The following is a 24,707-nucleotide window of genomic DNA, read 5'->3' as shown; positions in this document are numbered from 1 at the left end:
GCTTCTGGCATGCCTTTCCCAAGGAGGTTTGCCTGGTGTCCAAACTGTTCTCCTTTCGGCACCAAGCAGAGATTGTCCTTTTCTCCCAGGCATTTCAGATTTTAGTTTTTACAGTTTAGCTTTGAAAATGTTTAAGTGTCCATACAGTGTTGGAATGGCTGCTTTGAAATAATTTAGATTGTATTAGATCTCCCATGCTGATTATCATTGCTTTTTATTTATGGTGTCCTGGTGTTTTTGTGCTTTTAGCATCATGTAATCCACCCAGACAGCTTGTTATTGGGTGGATGAAGACAAATAAACTAAATACAGAAAACACTACCAAAAGAAAAACAACATACCATAGGATTGAAATTGACAGGGCTATAGTTTAGTGGTACAGCACATGCTTTGCATGCAGAAGATTCCAGGTTCAATCCCCAGTATTGGCAGGAAAAATGCCTGCCTGAAACCCTGGAGAGCCGCTGCCAGTCAGTGTTGACAATACTGGGCTAGATGGACCAAGGGTCTGGCTCAGTATATGGCAGCTTCCTGAGTTCCTATGAGATTCTGGCACCCACGTGTGCTCCTCGACGCCCCCAGCTGATCACAACATGCGCTACCAGGCATCTGCTTAGCAAAGCCACCGTGAGGTTTGTCGAGACTGGATCCATTAGATCAGCTCACCTGAAGCGAAGCCGCAACCTGCACTCTCAACAGAACAAGTCCCCAGAGACTTGCCCTTAGTTACAGCAGGGAAGGTTCAAAACATTTGTATTTATTGACTTCAGGAGGTTCACTGTATCAAAGATTCAGAGTCCCTCCTCTTGGCCGCCATTTACTACCAGCAATGATGTGTGGCGCAACATTCTCCATGACGGAAAAGATTTCTGGAGAATTTTCCACTGACAAACTTCGCTTTCTAAAAATGAACTTCTCCACAAAATTAATTAGTAACATAACAAATGGATATGACGCCACTGATTACAGCAAGAGCACCAGGATCACAGGGGAACAGACTGGATATTAAGCCTAATGCACCCTATCTCTGTTGGAGCCTTTAGAAACTGCAGCAGAATGGGGGAGGGGGGACAGAGATCAGCTGCTGCAGAGATCAGCTGCTGCAGGGCAGCAGTGTAGCACTGGGCAACCAGGAGGGCAGAGAAGTAGAGAGAGACTTCGTACCTTATAGCCCGTGCTCATCCATTGTTGCCATGGTGTGGAGCAAAGGCAGGGATGCTATGCTATTTTCATTTGAAGAAAAGAGGAAGGAAAACATAATAGTGACCTTCCTGGTGGGGGAGGGGAGGTAACATTTAGGGAATTGGAGAGCCCCACCCAAATGTGTTTTAATTTTTGGGAACTCCCTAAATCTTGATGTACATCTCTCCCTCCACTATCATTAAGAATCACTGTTTTGATACTTCTGCACACAGCACGATTTACATTGTAAAAGGTCTGGCTGTGATTTCCTGGACTTGGCACTTTCAAGGAACAGGCTGCCAATTATATTACGTATTGATACCTGACCACTCTGGAAACTTTTATCATATCTGACTTGAGCCTACATATTTTAGCAATTAATAAATACAAATGACTGCTCATTGTAATTCATCTTGCGATTAATTTGAAATATCGTGTGATTATTATTGAAATGAACTTTAGTTTTAGAACTGGGTTATTTTGATTGCTGTATTATGTTCTGAAATGCATTGGTAGACTTACTGTAACGATGCTGCAATATATACTGCTGTTAGTGTATCGTGAGCCTCTTTGGGCACATCAATCTGGAAAAGGAGCAAACAACAACATCAAATTGGGTGGCGTCTACATCATAATTAACTTTGTTCCACAGACAGCTCTTGGGATGTCTAAAATTAGCATGTTAGCAGTTTTCAGTGCCTTCAATTGTTTTTTTCTTCTTCTTAAAATTTTAACAATGCAAGGGAAGTGTATGCTACTGAGATGCCGTGTCTTAAGATATGTACTAATACTCCAGCAAAAATCCTTCCAAATAAAAGTTTTGAATTTGTTTGGAACACATGTGCTTTACAGATCCCCACCTTCCCAAGTATTTCAGCTCAATTACTTTTGATTAGTGAAAAAACTTGTTTAGTTACAGGACATTAGAAAATGTTTCATTTCCAGTTCTCCCAATACAATTATTTTTCAAAAAACCCATATCATAATCAGGGAATAGTACAAGGGGAGAAAACTAGTAACCCAGATGTAAATCTAGTAAACTAGTTTACTAGAATTTGGGTTAGACAAATTCTTGGAGGAAAAGGCTATCAATGGCTACTAGTCCTGACGGCTATATGCCCCCTCCAGTACCAGAGGCAGTGAGCCTATGTACACCAGTTGCTGGGGAACATGGGTGGGAGGATGCTATTGAACTCATGCCCTGCTTGTGGGTTCCTTGTTGACAGCTGGCTAGCCACTGTGTGTACAGAATGCTGGACTAGATGGACCCTTGGTCTGATCCACCATGGCTCTTCTTATGTTCTTAAGCCGAATTCTCCCAAAATTCAGGGATAAACTATTATTTTTTTATTTCATTTAATTTCTATACTACCCCATAGCAGAAGCTCTCTGGGTGGTTTACAACAATTATTTTTATTTATTTTATTTTATTGCATTTATACCCCGCCTTTTTTCCTCTTGCAAGGAACCCAAGGCGGCTTACATTATCCTCCTCCTCTCCATTTTATCCTCACAACAACAACCCTGTGAGGTGGGTTGGGCTGAGAGTGTGTGACTGGCCACAAAGTCACCCAGTGAGCTTCCATGGCCGAGCGGGGACTAGAACCCGGATCTCCTAGCTCTTAGTCCAACACTCTTGCCACTACACCACACTGGCTCTCTTATCAATTATATGTAGTAGGAGGAGGAGGAGGAGGAATAATAATAATAATAATAATAGTGTGTTTACAACTGCATGCTTAGAGACCTGGCCAGAGTTTTCTTTAAAAAGCAGTTGCCGGGGGCCCTGATCAAGGCTAACAATGGCTACTAGTCCTGATGGCTATGTGCTACCCACAGCATCACAGGTAGCATGCCTTTATGTGCCAATTGCTGGGAAACACAAGTGGGAGAGCACTACTGCACTCATGTCCTATTTGTGGGTTTCCCCCAGGGAGCTGGTTGGCCACTGTGTGAACAGGCTGCCAGACTGGATGGGCCCTTGGTCTGATCCACCATGGCTCTTCTTGGGTTCTTCAGGTGGGGAGTCCAGTGCAGGCAGAGACGGCTTAATCCTTTCTCCCCATGCCATGCTCCCCTCCACCCAGTGCTGCTTGCAGCAAATAGCACTAGCAGCTTCAAGTGGAGCATCTTTCAAAGGTTAAAAGTTATCCCCTCACACTATGGTCCCAATCCAGATTTTGGGGGAAAGGTGGGCAACGTGTGCTTTTACTGTTTTAAGCACCGGCCATGCTTCTAAGCACACCATCATAAAAACACTACTACTGAGATGTGTAGTTTGGTCCCCAACCTCCATTTGGTGATATTCTGAAGTGGCCCAGGCACAACCATTTGTCAATTTGGATCAAATTTTCCAGTTCACATTTTTCCTGTGCAAATAATGCTAATCTGCATCAGAATATTTTCTGATGCTCCAGACAGTGATCTAATTTAGCGTGTTTAATTTAATTGTATTTAGCTAAATACAAAGCTAAAAGAAGTACCCCCCATTAATTTTTTGTGCCAATACCACAAGTATTTAATTTGAAATATCACAGGGGATAAACTTAAAGCACACTTAATGTTACATTATATGAACATTATATTTTGTTGGAATACTTGTAATAATTTAAAGACAAAAGCATATGCTTACCTTTCATTGTCTAAGAAAAAAAGGTAATGAAAACTGTTGACTCACTAATAAAGAACTATGCACGATATGCTGACAACTCATCTATTTTAACGGAGTTCAACTCTCTTCCACTGAGGTTGTTGGGGCACTTTCACTGTCACTACTTATTAGTTCCATTTCATTCACACTGAGACATATATGTTTTTCAATGACATATTTGCATTCTCTCACAGACTTGCTAGGGATTATCACCTGACGAACATGAATTACAACTTTCAGCTGCCAAGCTTGCCTGATATTGTATTTGTAATTGGCATCCACTCATTACTTATGAATGGATGAAATGGACATCTTTCCGGGAAAATTTCTGCCTCAAATCAGTGTCATTGGGTTAAGAACATAAGAAGAGCCATGCTGGATGAGACCAAGGGTCCATCTAGTCCAGCATTCTGTTCACACAGTGGCCAACCAGTTGTCAACAGAAAATCCACATGCAGGACATGAGTGCAACAGCACCTTCCTGCCCATGGTGTACACAGGCATACTGCTTCTGATACTGGAGGTAGCACATAACCATCAGGACTAGTAACCACTGATAGCCTTCTCCTTCAGGAATTTGTCTAACCCCCTTTTAAAGCCATCCAAATTGGTGGCCCTCACTATGTGTCGTGATAGCAAATTCCATACACTATGTGCTATGTGAAGAAGCACTTCCCTTTACCTGTCCTGAATCTCCCATCAATCAGCTTCATGGTATGACCCCATTGGGTTCTAGTATTATGAGAGAGGGAGAAAAATGCCTCCCTACCCACATTCTCCACATCAAGCATAATTTTGATTTTGAGGCTCTATCACGCCTCCCCCTACCCTCTTTTTTTCCCCAAGCTAAATGACCCCAGTTGTTGTAACCTTCCCTCATATGGGAGTTATTCAAGCCCCCTGATGATTTTAATTGCTATTTTCTGCAGTTTTTCCAGCTCTGCAATATTTTGTTTAGGTGTGGTGGCCAGAACCGTACACAGTATTCTAAGTGTTCAATGAGTCTTACTTCCAGGAAAGTGTGTATACTAGGGCTGCACAAGCTTTTCAGCTCCAAGGGCCTCATGTGATGCTGGCTTGGGAGTCAGGGTCTGCGTGCACATGTGTGCACACACATCCCACTGATCCTGATCACTCTTCCATCACCACTAGCAGCAGCATGAAAAGAGTGATCTGTATGAAGATTGCTGGAGGAGGACGTGGAGTCTTCTCTCCACCCCTTCCCCCAGCTGTCTGGACACAGAGCAGTCTTTCCAATGAGGAACAAGCAATCTGTATCAGGATTGCTGAGGTGGCAGAGGGTCAGAGTATGCTTGAGGTCCGCAATTAAGGCCTTGGAGGCCACATGTGGCCCTGGGCTGCAGGTTGTGCAGCCCTGGTGTACAGGATTATGGCCCAAGAGGTCTTAAGCAAGCCACTTTCTCTCTCAGCCTCAGCTCTCTCCCCACCCTCCACCCCCATCAGCAGTATTGAGATAACTATGCTGGCCTGCCTTAGACCACCGCAATAATGTATGCAAATCATTTTGAACATCAAAAGCACCACATACATGCCAAGTATCACTTCTTGCCCACCCACATGCTCACCTTTGAAAAACCACACATTGCCTTGAACTCAAGGGTCTTAAGAGGGCAGTGATTATAACCTCACAATCCACTTGCAGGATAAATACAAGTCCTATTATGCCAATAAAAAGAGGAATGATAGAACCTACTTCTCAGAATTCAGCCTCAGGCTAGCCCTTCTGCCAAAAAAGTTACTTCACTGGAGGGGTGGAACAAGCAGAACATGCAAAGATGAAGGTGGTATTTCCTGAATGGTATTTCATTATTATTGGGATAAATCAAATGGCAATTATTTGCAGCGTGGAGATTCCCAGCTACAACAAACTGGCATAAAGATTCCCCCAACCTTCTTCTTCTCCTTTCTTTTTACATTCCCTTTATACTGCTAGAACAGTCAAGTCAGTATGCATGTAAGCTATAACTACACATTGATTAGGGAAGGATCCAACACTGGCACTCTGCTTATGCAACTGCCGTAGCATGAGCAACCTCTAACACAACGCCAATAGCATATGCTGGTGTCATGGGATTATCTGGTAAATCTGTCACACCAGCACATACAGTTGGCATTGGACTAGAAGTCACTTACACTGGTGATGTGTCAACTGAGTATGTGGAATGGCAGCGTTGGATACTAGCCATAATCTGTAACTTTAAAGACACAGAACTCAACACATTTCATTGACCTGTGGGAGAGATAAGAGGGAAAGCATGGGAAGTGGAGGCTTCCTGATATCTCAAGCTATATAACTGAAAAGGGGAGTTCTTATATAAAAAAAACAAACCTTGAAAACTTTTCATCAACCAACAACAACGTTCTGGAAATATTCCTAGTGTAATTGGTAGCCAATAGAGTGAAGCTGATTAGTTTGCAAGCAGAACAAACCTAGTTTGATCTGGGTGTCAAACTACCAGGGTTCACCATTATAGACTAGAAGGATTGCCTCTTCTTTCCCCTATGATAATTCATGGCTTGAAATCACAACAGAGCTAAGGGAATATTTTTCTCCTCTCCTGTCACCCCAAGCCTCTCATTCAGCCATTTGGCCTTAGAGCCTGAGCAGCCCAGATATCTGCTTACATACCCAGTTCCTTTTGATAGGGTATTCCAAGGTTGCTTCTTCTCCCCCAGTCAGTGCACAGATCATGAGCCCAACAGTGGTGATCCAATTCCTCAAAGCTTGGCTGGGTCATCACAAGGTCCAGAACCTAACATTTCATAACAGCTACTTTTAAAACAGGCACTTGTGTAGGGTTGGTGCAATCGACACAAATCTGGGAAAGAAGCATATCCACTGGTAACACCCCAATCCTACCAACCCAGCTTTGGAAGGATGTGCACCAACCTTCCCTATCAACTGCTCTTTATCCTCCCACAAACTGTTGAACCAGGTTGCAACTCCTCTTTCAGCTCAAGAGCCAAACTCCATTTCAGAGAAACTCTCAGGGGATGCATTTCTGAGATCCCAATGATACAGGGTGGGATACAAATGTTTTAAATAAATAAAATAAATTTCAGTGGTGACTGGGACTGAATGCAAATGGGGCGGGGCCAAAAATACCAACTTATTTTAGCGTAAAGCTCTTACTGCCTGTAACGAAGCCTTAGGAGAGGCATTTAAACCTTTTAGAAAAGGGTAAAACCTGCACAAAAGCTGGGAAGCCACCAAATGATTGGTGGTTGGGGGCCAGGGAATGAAGCCAGGAAAAGAGGGCATGGCCATGGAGGAACCATGGAGGGCTGGACTGGGACCTCTAGCCTGACTTCTGCTGGATTCTAATGCCCCTGAGCATTCAAGCACCCTAGGTGTGTTCATAGAGACTATGGCATTCCTTGACAGAGAAAGATGCTAAGCCAAATCTCAAAACAAAGGGATTGATTAATCAAAGGTAAGCAACTCAGTGGTGTTACAACATAGGACATCATATAACTCCTCTCCAAGGTTCTTTTTTTTAAGCCTGTGTGGTAGCCAAAACCTGAGCAATTCACTTTTCATTTTTCTATTATTCCCCAGCCTCTTAAACCTGTTTCAGCCTCTTAAACCTGTTTCAGTCTACTTTTGATTCTCCACTTTGAGTTTTATGCTGCATCATATTTTATCCTTATGGCTACTGAATTTTTAAGCTTGTTTTTATGTGATCTCATAAGCCCCTCTGAGAACTTTTTGTTATAGGGTGGCCTATGCATCCTATAAATAAAGCACAAAAAGAAATTTAAAGGTTGGTTGTGCTCAGAAAAAAAATGGACAGAAACACAGTGTGTATTTCTGTAGACAAACAGACTGTGGGGTCTATGGCAGAGTGTCTGGTCACACTGTCAGTCACATGACAAAGCAGAAGGGAAGCAGCACAGGACATCAGGGCCTAGTTCTCACTGGGACTGTAATTCCTCAGATCAACATTTCCTCAGATAACATAAAGACAGCCAGTAGATTTGACAGAGAACACCAAAATCCACCCCATTGAAAAGAACAGCGCTAGTCACGTCTGCCTAGCTATGCTCTGGTGTTCACACTAAAAGCTCAGAGTGGAAAACTCTTGGTTGTTTAAAGCTTCATGGTACCCCGAGCCCATTCAGATCAGACTGATTTAAAAAAACATATTTGGGGTTAACAAAACCACAAATATCACAGGAGTGCAACCTATCTATCTGCTGCAGCTTGGCACCAGCACATCTGTGAAAGTGACCTACAAATTATGGTAATTACATGCAGCGCATATATGCAAGCTGCTCTAGCCCTCAAGCTTGGGATACATCTCCAAAGTTGCCCGCCCTTCCCTAACTGAATGACACAAATTGCTAAGCATCCCTTCATACTGAGGCTGCCCAGTATGAAATGTGAGGGAGAAGACCCAGAATGAAATGCTAACTGGGAGAACATACTCCGTAAGGAGTCACCTCTGAATCTTAAGAAGATTAACCTGAAGCTCTTCCTTAAGAGCCAAGCATCAACCGTTGCATGTCCAACTCTTAAGTAATACAGCCAGGCAACAGATGAAGAAAAGAGGAAAGCTGCAGTTCTAAAGTATATTCAAAATATTTAATGGATATGCATCCCACTGGAGTCCAAAGCCATACTGGAAGAGACAGAGCATCAATTGTTTTAGTCCAACTGCCCCAAGGAGTGCAAACATTCTTCTCAATGGTAGCCGTAAAAGGAAACGACTTCCAGTTAATATTTGTTTAACCACTACTTGCTACAATTGTTAGCCATTTCTCATTAAAAAATGCCTTTCTATTACCCTCCACAAAAATGATTAACTTGCATGAAGGCTTCAGAATCCTTCAGAATATACAATTTTAAACAGTCTAAAATAATATTTTTTTAAGAAGATCTGTACTTCCTAATGATGGAAAGTTTAACTGTTCTATATCAAAAGGACACCCTTACAGTTGTGCCTTACAGAATGTACTTCAAACAGAAATCCAGAGGCTGTATTTAAATTAAAATCATTATGGCATATACTGTTATGACCCTGCCTAGCCATGTCTTTCTAACTAAAAAAGCAGGTATTTCAGAAATAAAGAAATACCCTGAACAAAGGAAGTATTCGGGATATTAGCATGATTTTTACCAAAATGAAATTGTCACTTCATGAAAAAAATACACCTTAGTACTCATTACTCACATAAACACTAAACCCCTCGGGGTCAGGGCGTTATGCTTTTTAAAAAGCTGCCTCCACACCCTTCAGATAGGAAGAGAATATGAATAATAACTAGAAAAGCAAACCACGCTGGAATGTGACATTTTGTTTGCACGTTTCCTACACAGCCAAATAAAAGAACAAAAAAGGGGGAACACATTTTCTACAGTTAAGAGAAATCCCACTTCTTGTTTCGATAAAACAGCAAATCTCTTTCACTCTTATCCCTGTATCCACCAGACACTAGAGTTATCTGTGACAACTACCACAAGCTCCTCCTCCTCTTCAGTATTGCAGGACTCTTTACCTGGACCACAGGAATCAGCAAGTACTGCAAAGGATCGAAAATCTATTTGTTTGTTTTAGCATCCAAGGCTAAATACAGCAAATCAAACTAATCTGTCTCCATGCACACAATCAGCCCCTTGCCCTGTACACTTTAATCCAGAACAAGAAATTCCACCTCCATACTCTACACTCACAATTACTAACACAGTTTTAATACTTATGTTATTGAAAGTGTGTGTGCGTATGGAGGGGAGTACCACTTCTTAACCACACTTCAAACATGCCAGTATGAACACAGCAAGGTGGTTAGAAGCTTCAGTGGTAGCTACCCTTGATGAGTGATGTCCAAGAAAATAAGAGCCGTGTTCATTCAGACCAAAGATCCAACATAATTCGGCATCCTGTTTCTTACACTGGTCAGCCGGATGCATATAAGAATTAGTGGCATACTGCCTTGGGACATGGAAGCTCCTCCAAAATGATCCATTATGGCCGGAGTCCAACAAACTAACCTTCTGAGGAAGGGAACAGGAAACTGGTACCTTCTACAGGTGGTGAGAGAAACCTGTAAATGTTCCAAATGGGGGAGGAAGGATGTGAGGAAACAGCAGGGGATAGGTCACCTTCCTCCTCTCCCTTGCTGACTTTAATCTACAACAAAAACCACCACGTCCAAGTTCCATACTCATTAATACAGGCTACAATATTCACCCATATAGACACATAACGAACTGGGGAGAGAGAACATCGACTTTTTAAACCACAGTATAACCACAACAACAACAACAATAACCACACGCACAGCACCACCACACGCACAGCAGGGAGACCAAAAGATGTCAAGTGGCAACTACCTCCAAACAGTGAATGATCTTTAATATCCAACTTTAGAGGAGCAAGTACCCCCACAAAAAAGGAAAGAAAAATCTGATAACCACACATTCCAAAAATCTCTGAGAAGACAGAGTGTAATCTTTTTAAGTGTGTTAAATCTTTTAAATCGCCCACCTCTGAACACACCAGGATGGTTGATGCGAGAGCTACTACCCCCACCAGTTCCAGTCACACATTAAAAGGCTGCAAACCTACACGCACTTACTTGGCAGTAAACCCCTTTAGAGTTTAGTGGCCCTTCCTTCTGAATAAACATGCGTAGGGTTGAGCTCTTAAGTAGATCTTTAACATGTTGCCTCTAAATGGATCCTTAACATCTAGCCACCCACCGAAACAAAAATAAGCGTGTGCTACCCTGGGGGTAGGGAGAGAAAACCTACCTTTTTAACCATACTGGGACCACCCCCGCCTGAAAACACCAGGAGGATTGAAGCAGTAGCTACTACCCCACACCACCACCACCACTTCAAATCACACATTAAAAGTCTGCAACCCTGCACGCACTTACTTGGGAGTCAGCCCCTTTGAATGTAGCATCCCTTCCTTCCGAGTAAACCTCCACAGAACAGGGCTGTAAGCGGACCCTTTTGCATCCGGCCCGAAGAAGGGGGGGGGAGTCCCCCTCCCACCCGCCAAAAAACTGACTAGAGGCTCCAACGAACTCACCTTCTGAGAAAGGGGGAAGCGGAGAATGGTACCTTCTTCGGTGGTGATTTGGGGAGTGGGAGAGACTTTCATGCCCCAAATTGGGGAAGGGTGGGGAGAGGCTCTCCCCCCCACCCTCCTCTGTTACCCCCACTTCTCTTCTGGGGGCATATAAGGGCTCCGCATGACTTACCCCCAATTCTCCCCCTGAGAGAACACACGACCCCCCCCCGCTCCCCCCAAAGCAGCCTTCCTTCTTCCTCTCCTCCCAGCTGAGGGCAGCCCCAAAGGGGGAAGAAGGCTCCACAGAGGGGGAGGACGGGAGCTGAGGAAACTGGCAGTTGCTCCGGGGAGGGGAGGGGGCCCTGAAGGCGCCTGTGTGTGAGAGGAAACGGGGGGGGGGGGATAAACGGGACGCTCCGCTGCCCAGCCCCGGCACGGTTACGGGAAGAGAGACAGTCCAATTCACTCACCCCCCCCCTCCCCTCACTCCGCACAGGCTCTGTACCAGGACTCCCACTCGGGCTCAGCCTCCCTGCATCACTTCCGGGGGGTGGAGCCTACGCGGGGAGTCAGCTGGCGGCGCGGGACGTGAGGCGCCGCGCGCCCCGACGTGCTTGAGGCCGCACGCAGCGTAAGGGCAAAGAGGATTTCTACGCCCTCTGCCTCCTTCCCGTCCCCCGAGTTTCTGAGGTGAGCGAGAGGGAAAAGAATCTCCCTTGGGTCGGACTATACCGGGGGGGGGGGTGAGGAGGAGGAGGAGGAGGAAGGATATAGGAAAGATAATGCAGATAATGCAGGTTATCAAAGAGGGGTAGGACGGACGAGAGAGGTGACAGGTGTGTGTTAGAAAGGCGAAGGGGAGGGTTTCAAAACGAGTGTGCTTGTGTCGCCGCCCACCCCTCTCGTATATTGGTACGGACCAGATGGCGCTGCGGGCGCCTTAGGGACCCGCCCATGCCTCGTTCCTGCCCTGTCCGCTAGGGGGCGCTAAAGCGCCTAACGGTAGCGACAAAATGGCGTCGCCGATGCCAAGGCGGATATGGGAAGAATCTTGCCCCAAAATAATCCCAGTTACCTACCCCTCCTTGACGTTTTCATGAGCCCCCTAAACAGGGAACTGCGCCACATCCCCTTCCTCCTCAAAACTCCCAACAAATTGACGCTTTACCATCTGGGTAAGGTTGCCATGTCAGCCTGAGTCTCAGGGGGTGGAGCTTGATGGAAGTAGCAAAAGGCAAAGGTGTCCCCAGCCAGTCGTGTCCAACTCTAGGGTGCGGTGCTCATCCCCGTTTCTAAGCCGAAGAGCCAGCGCTGTCCGAAGACGCTTCCGTGGTCATGTGGCCGGCATGACTGAACACCGAGGTGCACGGAACGCTGTTACCTTTCCCGCCGAGGCGGCACCTATTTATCTACTTGCAATTTCTTGCTTTCGAACTGCTAGGTTGGCAGGAGCTGGGACTGAAGACGGGAGCTCACTCCGTCAGGCGGCACTCGGGTCTTGAACTGCTGACCTGCTGACCTTCCAGTCTGCAGTGCGGCATCTTAACCACTAAGCCACCGTGGCCCCTGATGGAAGTAGAGGTGGGGCCTAATGGGAAAGGTGGAGTCTGGCCGTTCTTGGCGGCAGTGCCTGTTAGCTCCTGGGCAGATCCAAAATGTGAATATTACCACCTATTTCTCTGGCAGGACTCCTGTGACTTGAAGGGCTCCCTGCAACACGGGCAGAAACGGAAACACCACAGCTTCTGGCATGGAGTTGCAAGGATAGGGGGAAGCCTTACCTGCTGGATTTCTGCATAGCTTGCTGCTGTTAAAGGCTCTGCCAGCAGGGGCCAGGAGGTGGCAAACATAGCCTCCTCATGCTCATAAGGTCTTCAGACCAAATCCAGCAACCCCCTGTATAGATCACGACTGACATGTATCAAAAATAGCAAGACTAAGCCCTAGTAAGCCAAAAAGGAATTCCTTTGGGCAAATTATATATCATACCCCAAGGTATGTAAGGGAGAAATGGATTGGATCTAGAGTGTCACTTCCACAAAGAGAAGGGCTCCTCCCTGTCCCCAAAGGGACCGTCTATTGGAGGTTCTCACTGGAGAAAGCAAAACTAGCAGAGCTTTCTTATGTGCATTTGCATATACTGTGTGATTGACACTCAAAGAAAAAATATCCCTGCCTTTTGAAGTCCTCAAAACCTCAGAGCATGGAGTGTTGGACTCTACCCTTTTGGAGTTCTCTTCACACCAAGAAAACTCCAAAAAGTTCCCCGCTTTCTTCGTATGCGTGGATCACAGCCATGTGTTCAGTGGCCCTCACCACTTTCTGCAATTGAACAAATTGCATTTCTTTGCCCATAAGCAGCAGCATTCCAGGGGGTTCTGCTGTTTGTTCAAGATTGGGAGCCAAAGAGAGTTGTGATCGCAGCTAGTGGGAATGAAATGTTACAAAAGTAGGGCTTTAGGATAACAATTATTTACTTAGGGTAGAATTACACAATATGGTAGACGAGCTAAAAATGGCACATGTGCGGTGTGTTTCCTCTCCCCAGGGCTCAAATTATGCTGGAAAAAGTAGAAGCCCCTTTAATGAAATCCACAAGCAATGCTCCTTGGTCCCGCCCAATTTTAGCCAAACCACAGGCCCCTACCCCAGCATAAAACCAAATCTAAGGCTGCAATCCTATACACACTTGGGAGTAAGCCCTACTGGCAACAATGGGACTTACTTCTGAGTAGAAATGTATAGGATTGCTCTATGACTGTCACAAAAGGTAAGGGCGCTGAGCCCCCTCCGGCCCCCTGTAAATTTGCACATTGCCTTCTCACAGGCAACCTGTTTTGGACTACAACTCCTAGCATTCCTGACCATTGGCCTGGCTGGCTGGGGCTGATGGGGATTGTAGTCCAAAATCTCTGGAGGGCACCAGGTGGCCTACCCCTGCCATAATGCATAATTTCAGTTGCCTGTAATATGTTTCTGTGTTTCCTGCCACTTCCTACAACAGCCAATAATTCGTAGATAGGTAAACATAGCGGTAACTAGTGGATAATTTTAAATGAAATGAAATTATATGCAGACTCATATGCAGTTTAAAAAACAACTGAGAGAAGCTGCAACCCAAGGCATAACACAGGAGAATGCAAACACCTGCACCTTAAAATGAATGCCTTTGTCTTAAAACGTGGGCCCAGACTTTGAAGAAATAACCTCAAATAGAAAGAATGACAGGAGCGATAACACGGCTTGTTGTGTGATTGTGGTTTTCCAGCTGCAACCCACAAACCACCAACATTTTTAGAACAACTTCTGAATGGGCTCCATTGCTCTGAGTCAAAGCAGTGGGAGGTGGGAAGGGACACACCATGCATAAGGCATGATCTCCAAAAGAAAGGAAGTGGAGGAGAATTACTTGACTACATCAGTGCTGCAATATTTTTGTCCCGTCCCAATGCTAGACAATTTCTGTTGTGTTGTTGTTGTTCACTTATGGTGCAATCGGACCCCCAATGTTTATTGCTGGAGGTGGTTAGGATCATGTGAAGGTGACCCTCCACCACCCACATAGGAACTTATGACGCTGCCTATTCTGAGTCCGGCTAACGGTCCATCTAAGCCCAGTATTGTTGACTTGCGGCGTCTCTCCAGTGTTTCAGGCAGGATTCCTTCCTAACCCTACTTGGAGATGCTGGGGATCAAACCTGGGACCTTCTGCATGCAAAGCAGGAGCTCTTACGATTGAGCTACAGCCCCCTGGCCAGCAGAGGAGCTCCCCCAGCAGTTCTTCTGCCAGCAGTAGCAAGCATGATGCCTCAAAACAGGGTGTGGCCGAGCTGGCTGGCTCACCCAAGGCTACCCAGTGAGCTTCCTGAGTGGGAATTTGAACCCAGGTTTCCTCAGCCGTCATTCAGTATTCAAACCCAGTCTTTCCCAACTGGGTGCCTACAGATGTTTTGGACTCTTAACTACCACCACTACCAGCCAGCATAGTCAATGCTCAGGGATGATGGGAGCTGTCATCGAAATCTGGAGAGCACCAGATTGGGGAAAGGTACTCTACACTGGCTTTCAAAACCACAGTTGCTGGAATGCAGGAGCAAACCAGGGAATGTTGATATTTGCTTTTACTGGGAATGTGTAACTTGCCACCCACCAAATTGCTTAATTCCACATAACAAGAGATCTGATTTCATTCCTTGGATCTCATGAAGCTTAGCATGTTCCCAATCAGCTCATATCCACTTCAGGAACTGCATTCAGAAACCTACTCCTCTTTGCCCAAATCCCAACACGCTCGTTAAAACAGGAGCACGTGCACAAATATCAACAAAACGGAGGCAGGGTTGTAGTACCCTCCTGCTCCTGTGCCGTTACACCAGATTGACCATTGCCAAAGAGGGGAGATAAATTCTGTTTGTGCCAAGTGAGTTGAAGATTTAACGCATGCCATGCACTGGAGAGAAGTGATCTTTTTAACCAGGCAAAGAATCCTCCCTCGCTCCCCTTCTCTCAATGTCACAGGTCCTAAGCACACACCAGCTGTTCATTTTCCTTGTAGGAATCCTGCACTGCCCCAGCAGTAAGTCTGTTTGCTCATCTTGCCCCAAGGATGAATTTTGACCCAGTGACTTTTAGTCATTGTGACTCCGTGTGCAAGCAGCATGAATTATGATCTGTCACCTTTCCCCAGCTGCGGAGCAATTGCAGGTCATCACTTCAGCTAAATGTTATAATTTGGTTCTGAAGACAACAAAATGGAGACATGCAACGCTGGCGTTTTGGAAAGGAGCCCAAGAGTTGTGTTAAACGTTTAACACGAAGAACAAAGACTGGACTGTCTTCTGCCAATGCCGCCGACCTAATTCCTCTACGTGTGGGCTGGGGCAGCCTGGCTGTGCTGGCTTGGGATGATGGGCTTTGTAGGCCCACACATTTTGGGCTTTGTAGGCTAATTTAGCTACTGTGCCTTTAATAGCTCTGTTGCAAGAAGATATGCATGTGGCTCCCTGCATCACTATGCGTGGAGAAGCCACATTTGTGAACAATCGACTGTTAAAGCACCCTCCCCCAACTTGGTGCCCTCCAGTGTGTTGGACTACAATGCTAGGAGTTATAGTCCAACACATCTGGAGGGCACCAGGTTGAGGAAGGCTGTGTTAACAGGACAAAAAACAGATATTGGCATCCTCCTTCCCCCACTTCTCCCACCACTGTCATTCATTCATTCATTTCTATACAGCCCAATAGCTCTCTGGGTGGTTCACAAACCACATACATGGAGAGCCAGTGTGGTGCAGCACTTTCATTGTTGGGTTTAGGCGACTGGAAAGAACCAAGCTACAAAGATCGCTGGGTGACCTTGGACTCTACCTCGCAGCCTAACCTGCATTGTGGAATTGTTGTAAAGACAACAGGTGGGACACACGCGCTGCTCTTGCAAGTCTTTGGAGGCAGGGTGGGATCAAAATGTGATAGTATATAATGATGCCCGTTATTGTTTCTCCAAACAAAATCTTCCTTGAATCAGCTGCCAAGGGTCTGGGGGACATCTCCCTTTGGCGGAGGCCTAGCATAGGTAGCACAAGGATAGAGATGCCCAGCAACTACTTGCTTAGCATCCTTGTAGACCAGGGGTGGGTGACCTGCAGCCCTCAGCCTAATGAGATCTGCAAGCTATCTGTTCTGACCTCTGGCAATAGAGATTTGCCCCTCTGCCAACAGCCTGCTGGGTGGGGAACATAGGAAGCTTCCTTATACTGGGTCAGATCATTGGTCCACCTAGCCCAGTACCATCAGCACTGGCTAGCAGCAGCTCTCCAGGGTTTCAGACAGGTGTTTCCTAGCTTTACCTGGAGATGCCAGGGATCAAACCTGGCCCCTTCTGCATGCAAAACGTGCACTCTGCTACTGAGCTATGGCCCCTCCCCAAGAGAAAGGGAGCATCAGAAGTGAGGTTGAGAAAAAAAGGCCTCAGCCCCACACATCACTCACTGGCATGCACCACCACCGCCACAGAATACTCCCGAAGGAATGTGCCCCTCAACAGAAAAAGGTCCCGTCCCCCCACTCCTCCTGCAGAGTTTTCACCTGTGGCCAAGTGGCCAGGCCAGCTCAAAACAGAAAACATGACATTCACATGATGGCATGGCCCACTCATCAGAGGAGTGGTTTGAATCTGTTTTGCCTGATAAATCCACCAAATTGGATTACTAATCCCCTATTGTGGGACTAACAGTCAGGTTTAATCAGTCCGGTCTCTATGTTGTCCTGAGAGACCACCCTTTCGGCCTCTCAAAATCTATGATGTCTAGTTAAACATTTGCTATCTGTTTTCCTTAAATGACAATAAATAGTCTCTGCTGAGAATGGTAAGAAAGGGAGTATTATGCTCATCTTGTCCAGAACTGCTGTCTGAATGCACAAACAACAAAAACTTAGTCCTTAGTTCGCTGGACGCATTGACATGAAAAGATCAGCAGCCCTGGACAACAGAAGATCTTCTGTTCTAGGACGTTGGATGGATTTGTGCGGGGTGGGGGGAGTAAATTTTTTTATTGGATGGTTGGCTTGGATCCAGTGCACCCTTTGTGCAAGTTTACTCGTACATGATGGGGTTGGTCACCAATTTCTTTCGATTTCTTTCTTCCCCACCCCCTTGATTATAGCCTTAGAAGTTTGTAACGGTGTAGTGGCAAGAGTGTTGGACTAGGAGCTGGGAGATCTGGGTTCTAGTCCCCACTCGGCCATGGAAGCTCACTGGGTGACTTTGGGCCAGTCACACACTCTCAGCCCAACCCACCTCACAGGGTTGTTGTTGTGAGGATAAAATGGAGAGGAGGAGGATAATGTAAGCCGCCTTGGGTTCCTTGCAAGAGGAAAAAAGGCGGGGTATAAATGCAATAAATAAACAAACAAACAAATAAATAAATGTCTTCTCAGAAGAAAATCCCATTGAGTTAATTACCAAACTTGGCCACCTCACTCCTAACTCCAGATCATTAATAAACAAGGCTAAAAGCATGGGTCCCTATCCAGATCCTGGGGAGGGGCACTGTTAATAGCCCTCCATTTTGAGAAATGTCCCATTTATTCCTACTCTCTGCTTCCTGTTCTCTAACCAGTTGCATATTTGCCATTTTGTTTTCGGTCTGTTTCCTAATGATCCTTTGGATAGGGTTTGCCATTTTTACCAGGAATTTTCCTTCTCTTTGACATGTTAACTGACCACACATGCAGCTCAGTTCACACGAACCCTTTCCCATTTGGTTGTGTACCCATTTGCATGGGGAAGGTGGTTTTTAATGGGGTGAGTTTGAATTCTAAAGCTGGCTCTTTTCAAAGTCCACGTTTAATCACTGGTGGATCAGGCATAAATCTCTGCATGCTTGAATAAAGCGTGAATAATGTGGCACTTTACTGATATGAGCAGGATGGGTTTTTCCCCCATTTGGTACATGGAAAAGTAAATATTCTGGGTGGTTGGCTTATAATAGTAGTTTTCTGCCTCTTTGGTTCCTTTCGCATTCGCTAAGAGAGCCAATAAAACATTTGAAAGCTAATTAAGGCATGTGTGAAAATGTCCCATCTGTTTGGAGGCCCTTTTTTCTCAACCCAAATGTTTACGGGTTATGTTCCTGTTTCTCTAGATGATGCCAGTCGCTCGTCAAGAAGTTCTTGGCCTTTACCGCAAGATATTCCGTATAGTCAAAAAATGGCAATCGGCATCCGGACAGATGGAAGAGACCATAAAAGAAAAACAGTATATTATAAATGAAGCTAAAACATTATTCCAAAAGAATAAAAATGTGAGTGTATTCCAGGCCTGCCTGTGTTGCTGAATAATTACGGCCCTGCATTAGCATCAGAGATGGCAAGGGAATGTTTTTCTCCCAGTTTGTCCCAACTGATCGGCACATGTGTCTTTATACGGAGACTGCTGCTTCTCTTTAGACTATTGGCTGTGAGCAGAACGTTGGGCTTCTGCTGAGGAAACGCACTGTAGTTCTTGTAAATGTAGTTTCCTTTCTTTTTCAGCGTGTGGTAATACAGCAGAATGGCCCTGGGTCCTACTTTATCAATGACAGTCCTCTATTTGAAGGGAGGTATGGTGACTGCCCTCTGTTTGAAGGACTGTGTGGTCCACGTCCGGTTCAGAGATACCTTGAAGATGCTCATCAGGGGCCTTGAAGATGCTCATCAACAGTGAGGAGCAGGCACCCAGGACTTCCCCGCTATGGGGAGGCATCTTGCATTTCTATTTAAACTGTAGGCATTATTTCTCAATTGGCATCTGTAGCTATACATTAGCATACATAAACCTGCACCCTCTTTTTGTCTTTATTTTGGCCATGCTTAAATGGCCACCCTATAATCCAGTAGTCTTCACAGGTTTCATACCTGGGATGACCAGTTCAGCAGCAGGGGGGTCATTTTCAAATGTTTGACAGTACCCATTCTAGCCTGTAAATCCCTCTGCAGCCAGCATGGAAATGGAAGAACGCTAGCCTCTTAGCAGGCTAGCACAAACAACAATAGCCTTCTACCAAACAGATGGGCAGAGAAGGGATAGAGCTCAGGGAGGAGCTTCCCTTCCTCTGCATCCAGCATGGAAACCCAGTGGACTGGTGGAGGAGGAATGGAATTCCACTAGCAATCATGCGAGTTGTCAACTGCAAGGCTGTAGATGTCTCCTTAAACATGTGACTTCTAAGAGTTTGAGGATAAACATCACATACTGCTTGTTTTATGGCAGGGGAGCAGAAACTCAGACCTGGGGGCCAAATCCAGCCCACCTAGGGTTCCCCAGGTGACCATTTCCCATTCCTCTGGCCCCGATCACAGATTTTTGGGTGGTTTCCCAGCATTTGTGTAGTTTTTCCCCCCATTCTAAAAGGTTGAAATGCCTTTCCTAAGGCATAGTGACTGGCAGTAAGAGCTTGAAGCTAAAATATGCTGGTATTTTGGCCTCACCCCCTTTTGCCTTCAGCCCTGCCCACCTCTAGAATGCAGCCCCTGAGAGCTTCTCTGAAATGGAATTCAGTCCTTGTGCTGAAAGAGGTTCTGCACCCCTGCTTTAAGAATTCCTCCTTCAAAGTCATGTTCTCATATTACATTAATAGGAGAATTTATTATGCCTGAGTAGGAAGAACAATAAAATAACACTTCTACCCAGTTGCCATTATAGACAAGGGACCTCTTCCGAGAGCTAATTAATTATATACTCCCAAGTGTTCAAACAGTGGGGAATTATAATTATGGGGGTAGGTGAGGGGAAGAAAACCCCATGCTTTCTTTGTATCCCTTGTTCCATAATAGGGGAACCAGTAGTCCTCCAGGTGTTGTTGAACTCCAACTCCCATCTACCCCAGCCAGGATGGCTGGTCAGGGAAGATGGGAGTTGTAGTCCAACAATACCTAGAGGGGCAAACCACACACATACCCCTCTTTATTGAAATATGTGATACTTGGTTTGATTAGAAGTAGATCTGCAATTTAATGCGAAGACAGGGTAGTCCAAATTGTTAGGCACAAAAATAGCTCCAGTTGGTTACTTCATGTTGGAACCCAGAACTGCTCTGAACTAATTTCACAGCGTCTCTTGATAAACAAAGGGCTATTTAGTTGGTTCGGGGAGTGCCTCCTTCCATTTCTGGACAAATTGCGCAAAATCTGTTGAATGACTGCATCATGAATGAATGAACCTCATCCAGAAGAAAATTGAAGTGTGCCTCACATTTAACAAATGTTCTTCAACCCCACTGATTTCAGTGGCATTTCAGCACATTTACTTTCTTTGGAGTGTACCAGCTATCCTTGATCCAGGTACACTGTGGCACCATTGGATGCTGGTCTCCTTCTGCTTTGACAGCTGTGATCAGGAAAACCTTTGGGTTTGTGTAAGAAGCACCAAATCCTTGAGGAGAGCCACTGCCGCTCAATGCAGACAAGGGCTGTTGGCCCTCTTTCAGCTTGAGAGGGATGAATTCCATTTCAGAGCAGCTGGGGGGGGGCATATTCCAGTGGTGGGCGGGGCAAAAGCCCTATACCAAAAGCACCAGCATGTTGTAGCTTAAAACAATTATGGCCAGTAACTAGGCCTTAAGAGAGGCATTTCAACCTTTTAGAATGGGGAAAAACCTGCAGAAAAGCTGGGAAACCACCAAATGATTGGCAGTCGTGGGAAAGGCGGTGGGGTTATTTGAGGAAGCCTGGAGGGCTGAATTTGGCCCTTGGTTCTGCACTTCTGCTGAGCTAGATGGGCCTTTTTCCATCATGGTACTTTGGGATGCCCTCTCCATGGAAGACCATCTGGCCATCATTATTCTGCCAGCTGATTAAAGCATGGCTTCTTCAGGAGGGCTTTGGGCAAGGGAAGGCCAATGGCTGAACTCTGCTTCTCCTATAACGCTATTGATTATACGGCTGCTGTCTGTTTTATTGTGTTGGGTTTGGGGTGGAGGGGTTATGTGTTTTGAAATTCCTGTTCTTAGCTACTCTGAGCTGTTAAATGGCAGGAAAGCAGAGTAACTAAAAAATAATACATACATTGAATGTCCTCTCTTGGGAAGGTAGGGGGGAACCCACACAAGTTAATTTTTGAGACAAGTTTAATTAATCCATTGATTACAGGGCTCGCTGTTGCCATTTTCTATTTTAATTTTTGCTTCCCCCTGCATTTGTTTAGCTAACAGATCCTGAATTGATTAAACAATGTATAGAAGAGTGCAAAGCGAGGGTAGAGATAGGACTTCACTACCGCATCCCATATCCAAGGCCAGTAAGTAGGAATCTGCCCGATATGAATTTATTGTGCCTATACTCAGCAGAATTTTACACATGCTAAGATAAGTTGGTGAGTAGTCGCATCTGCTTCTCTAGATGCAATTAATGTTAAGCACATGAGTCAGGTTGAGTCAGGACTGTAGTTGCTGATCTTCAGTCTTACTTTTAAGGGTCATTAAAATGAGGCCTTTCAGCAGCACAGTTGCTTGGAGAGTCAGGATGTTAGCTTGATGTTTAATTACTATGTAGCATCGATTCCCAAATTTTTAGACATCAAACGATGTTCATTATTGTCCATCCATCACTTACAAATCACCAGACATCTCCTCCAGTCATCCTTCAACTTCTCCGCAAATAGGGATCTAACATGGTGGTAATGATTATTCATCCCTATGTTTGCCTGTCCCAATCCCCACAGAGTGTTTACTGTGGTTCGGCCACAGACCGCAGCCACTCAGTATATTGCTGCAAAATGGTATATATTGTTATGAGCCTTTGGGGACACTTCACATGCAGTGAATGTAAATGGTTTGTGCCAGCCATCCCCAACTCGGTGTCCTCCCAATGTTTTGGACTTCAACTCCCATCAGTCTCAGCCAGCATGGCCTATGGTCAGGAATGCTGGGAGTTGTAGTCCGTAACAGCTGGAGGCCACCAGGTTGAGGAAGTCTGGTGTGATGTCTGAATTGACAAACCACAGTTATGTCCACTAGTCAACCTCCTTCACCACTGCACCTAGAGATGGGAGTGCTGGAACAAACAGAAAATGAAAGCGCGCGCACACACACACACACACTGTTCATCCAACATGCTAACCCACACTTAGTGGTTAGCATGTGGGTTGTTTGCTGAACCGTGGGTTGTTTGTTGAACCATGGGTTAGCTTGTTGTCTGAATCCAGGACATTTTCCCAAAGGTGGCTTGCTAACCACACAGTGTGGCTTGTTAACCACCCTGAACAAACCAACAACAAACCATGAGTTCTCAAGGTGGTTTGTTCAAGAAAAATAAGCCACTCTGCATGGTTAACAAGCCACCCTACAGAAAATGTCCTGGGCTCAGACAACACGCTAACCCCATGGTTCAACAAACAACCCACACTCAGCCACTGAGTGTGGGTTAGCATGTGCAAACCCAGTCTCTGGGTAGTTCTGCATTTCTCCATGTTTGATTTTTATTTTCTTCTTTGTACATGTAGATTCACCTGCCTCCCATGGGACTCGCACAGCAGCAAGGTCGTGCATTTCGACATCAAGAAAAGCTGAGAAAACTTTCCAAGCCAGTCTACTTGAAATCCTATGATGAAGTTTCATAATCCAGTATCAGACTGTAGCCAATGTCATCTTGGACTATTTAGCAGATACATTTCACACCCACAATGGTAAACGAAACTGGTGTGGTTAGCACTCACTGACACCTTCCTCAAGGCCAGGAATCCACTTGATCCTGAGCAGGGGATGAGTAAGGATATATTAAAACTGTCATGTACTGCTTAAGAGTCAACGGCTGACTCATCAATAAAAGGAAGAAACTTTGTGATCTAGTAAAACGTGATACAAAAAGCAAAGTCTGATAAGGTGGATGTTGTAGATCAGCTTTCCCCAACCTCAACCTGGTGCCCTCCAGATGTGTTGGACCAACTTCCACCACCCCCAGCAAGCATGCTATCTGGGAATGATGGGAGTTGTAGTCCCAACACAACTGGAGGGTTCCAGATTGGGGAAGGTTGTTGTAGATGGATATATTAATTTGCACTGTTGATTCCTGTCAATATTACCAAGTTTTCAGACTGCCCCTCAGAGTTCTGTTCAGTCTGAAGAGACATTGAGGCTGCAATCCTATACTTATTTACCTGGGAATACGTCCCATTGAAGTCAGTGGAGCTTACTTCTGAGTAGGGCATTTGTGGGTTTTGTTTTTAAAGTCTACACAGAAATTTGTATGCGTTTTTGTATGCACGTCTGAGTGCAATTTCCCTAACTATATGCATTTTTTGCAAGCATCTTTACCTAATACACACCTTTTTGTATGCAATTTTCCCTAATGTATTTTTTGATGGGAGGACTGCATCACAAAATTCAGGAAAGTGCGAAAATTGAAACATAATTGCATTCTGGTTTGCATATTAGCTTGCACAGTGCAAATTAGGTTGGTTCATACTAAAATGTGAACCAAACAAATTTCACCCCTATCCCTGCCTTTGGGTACGCATGCATAGGACTGAACTGGAGGAGTGATTTCAGACAAAGGTGCTATTTGTCACAAATCTATGAGCTTCTGGATCCCAGACCACTTTTGAAAATGGACAGTTGCTCCTGAAGCAAGATGCTGGGTTTCCCCAGCTCCTGCAAGGCCTACCAAGATGACATTGCCTCTGGGTGACTTGGCCATAATGTAGGTCTGCCAAACCCTCCTCATTTGACTATAGGTCAATGCTGTGAATAGCATCTTATGCATGCAGGTTCTACTTCTCCAAATATTTTCTGTTGTATAGTAAGAAACTTGTGTCAAGAAGGCCAGGATCAAGTTGGAAACCTTTTTGCAGGCATCTTGAAAGTGCAGCAGTTGTGCTCATCTGTCCTTTCAGAGAAGTTCTATGCAGCAGAGTTACAAAGCGCTGTTCGGGTATTTTTGTTAAGGCAAAAAAATAATAATTGTGCAGCCTTTGTGGAATCAACTTAATTGAGGGGAGTTTGAGTTATCCCTCCCAGAGACTACATCTACAGATTAGTCTCCATTCAATCGCTGCTTTTTTCGCCTTAAATTTGGCCCATCCACTCACCGTTTAAGATGTATATTATCCTTCAGCCACACTTGGATGTGCAGACTTACTTAAATCCCCATCGTTGTGTTCTGTGTCTGAATATGCTAAATTGTTTGAGTACTCTGCAGAGTATACATAGAACAAGTGAGCTGGTGTGATAAGGTACTGCACAGCCTGATTAGCTCAGTCATTAATACCAAGTGGATATGGCATAAACACAGAGGTAGAACACCACAGTTCTGTGAGCAACTCACTTAATGGCTGCGGATGACTGTTGAACATTCAAGAA

At 45.2% G+C, this 24,707-nt stretch overlaps 2 protein-coding genes across 7 annotated transcripts in view; one reads left to right on the top strand and one right to left on the bottom strand.

Moving 5' to 3' along the window:
• DCUN1D3 (defective in cullin neddylation 1 domain containing 3) overlaps nt 1-11,449 on the bottom strand; it is a 42,758-nt gene extending 31,309 nt beyond the window's left edge. Inside the window, exon 1 of one of the 2 annotated variants that reach the window (XM_084818530.1) lies at nt 10,736-11,449. The gene's annotated coding sequence lies outside the window, so the exon portion shown is untranslated. The remainder of the gene's footprint in view (nt 1-10,735) is intronic. The other variant, XM_084818532.1, reaches the window with a different exon arrangement.
• Nucleotides 11,450-11,491: 42 nt separating this feature from the next.
• Nucleotides 11,492-24,667, top strand: LYRM1 (LYR motif containing 1). 5 transcript variants are annotated; one of them, XM_084818539.1, is made up of 5 exons: nt 11,492-11,565; nt 16,191-16,286; nt 18,519-18,677; nt 21,557-21,649; nt 22,853-23,741. In XM_084818539.1, exons 3-5 carry the CDS (start codon nt 18,519-18,521, stop codon nt 22,967-22,969), a joined length of 369 nt encoding a protein of 122 aa, XP_084674665.1. In that variant the 5' UTR covers nt 11,492-11,565; nt 16,191-16,286; the 3' UTR covers nt 22,970-23,741. The 5 variants fall into 5 exon arrangements, with proteins under 5 accessions (XP_084674665.1, XP_084674664.1, XP_084674663.1 ...); XM_084818538.1 differs by having other exon boundaries at nt 16,112-16,286; XM_084818537.1 differs by having other exon boundaries at nt 15,431-16,286.
• Nucleotides 24,668-24,707: the final 40 nt, after the last annotated feature.

This window comes from Heloderma suspectum, chromosome 12, assembly GCF_057233095.1.
Source record: "Heloderma suspectum isolate Gila_16-S chromosome 12, 16-S_ref, whole genome shotgun sequence".
Lineage (NCBI taxonomy): Eukaryota > Metazoa > Chordata > Lepidosauria > Squamata > Helodermatidae > Heloderma > Heloderma suspectum.
Note: the sequence above shows the minus strand (reverse complement) of the source record. Positions and strands in the feature narration are given on the sequence as shown.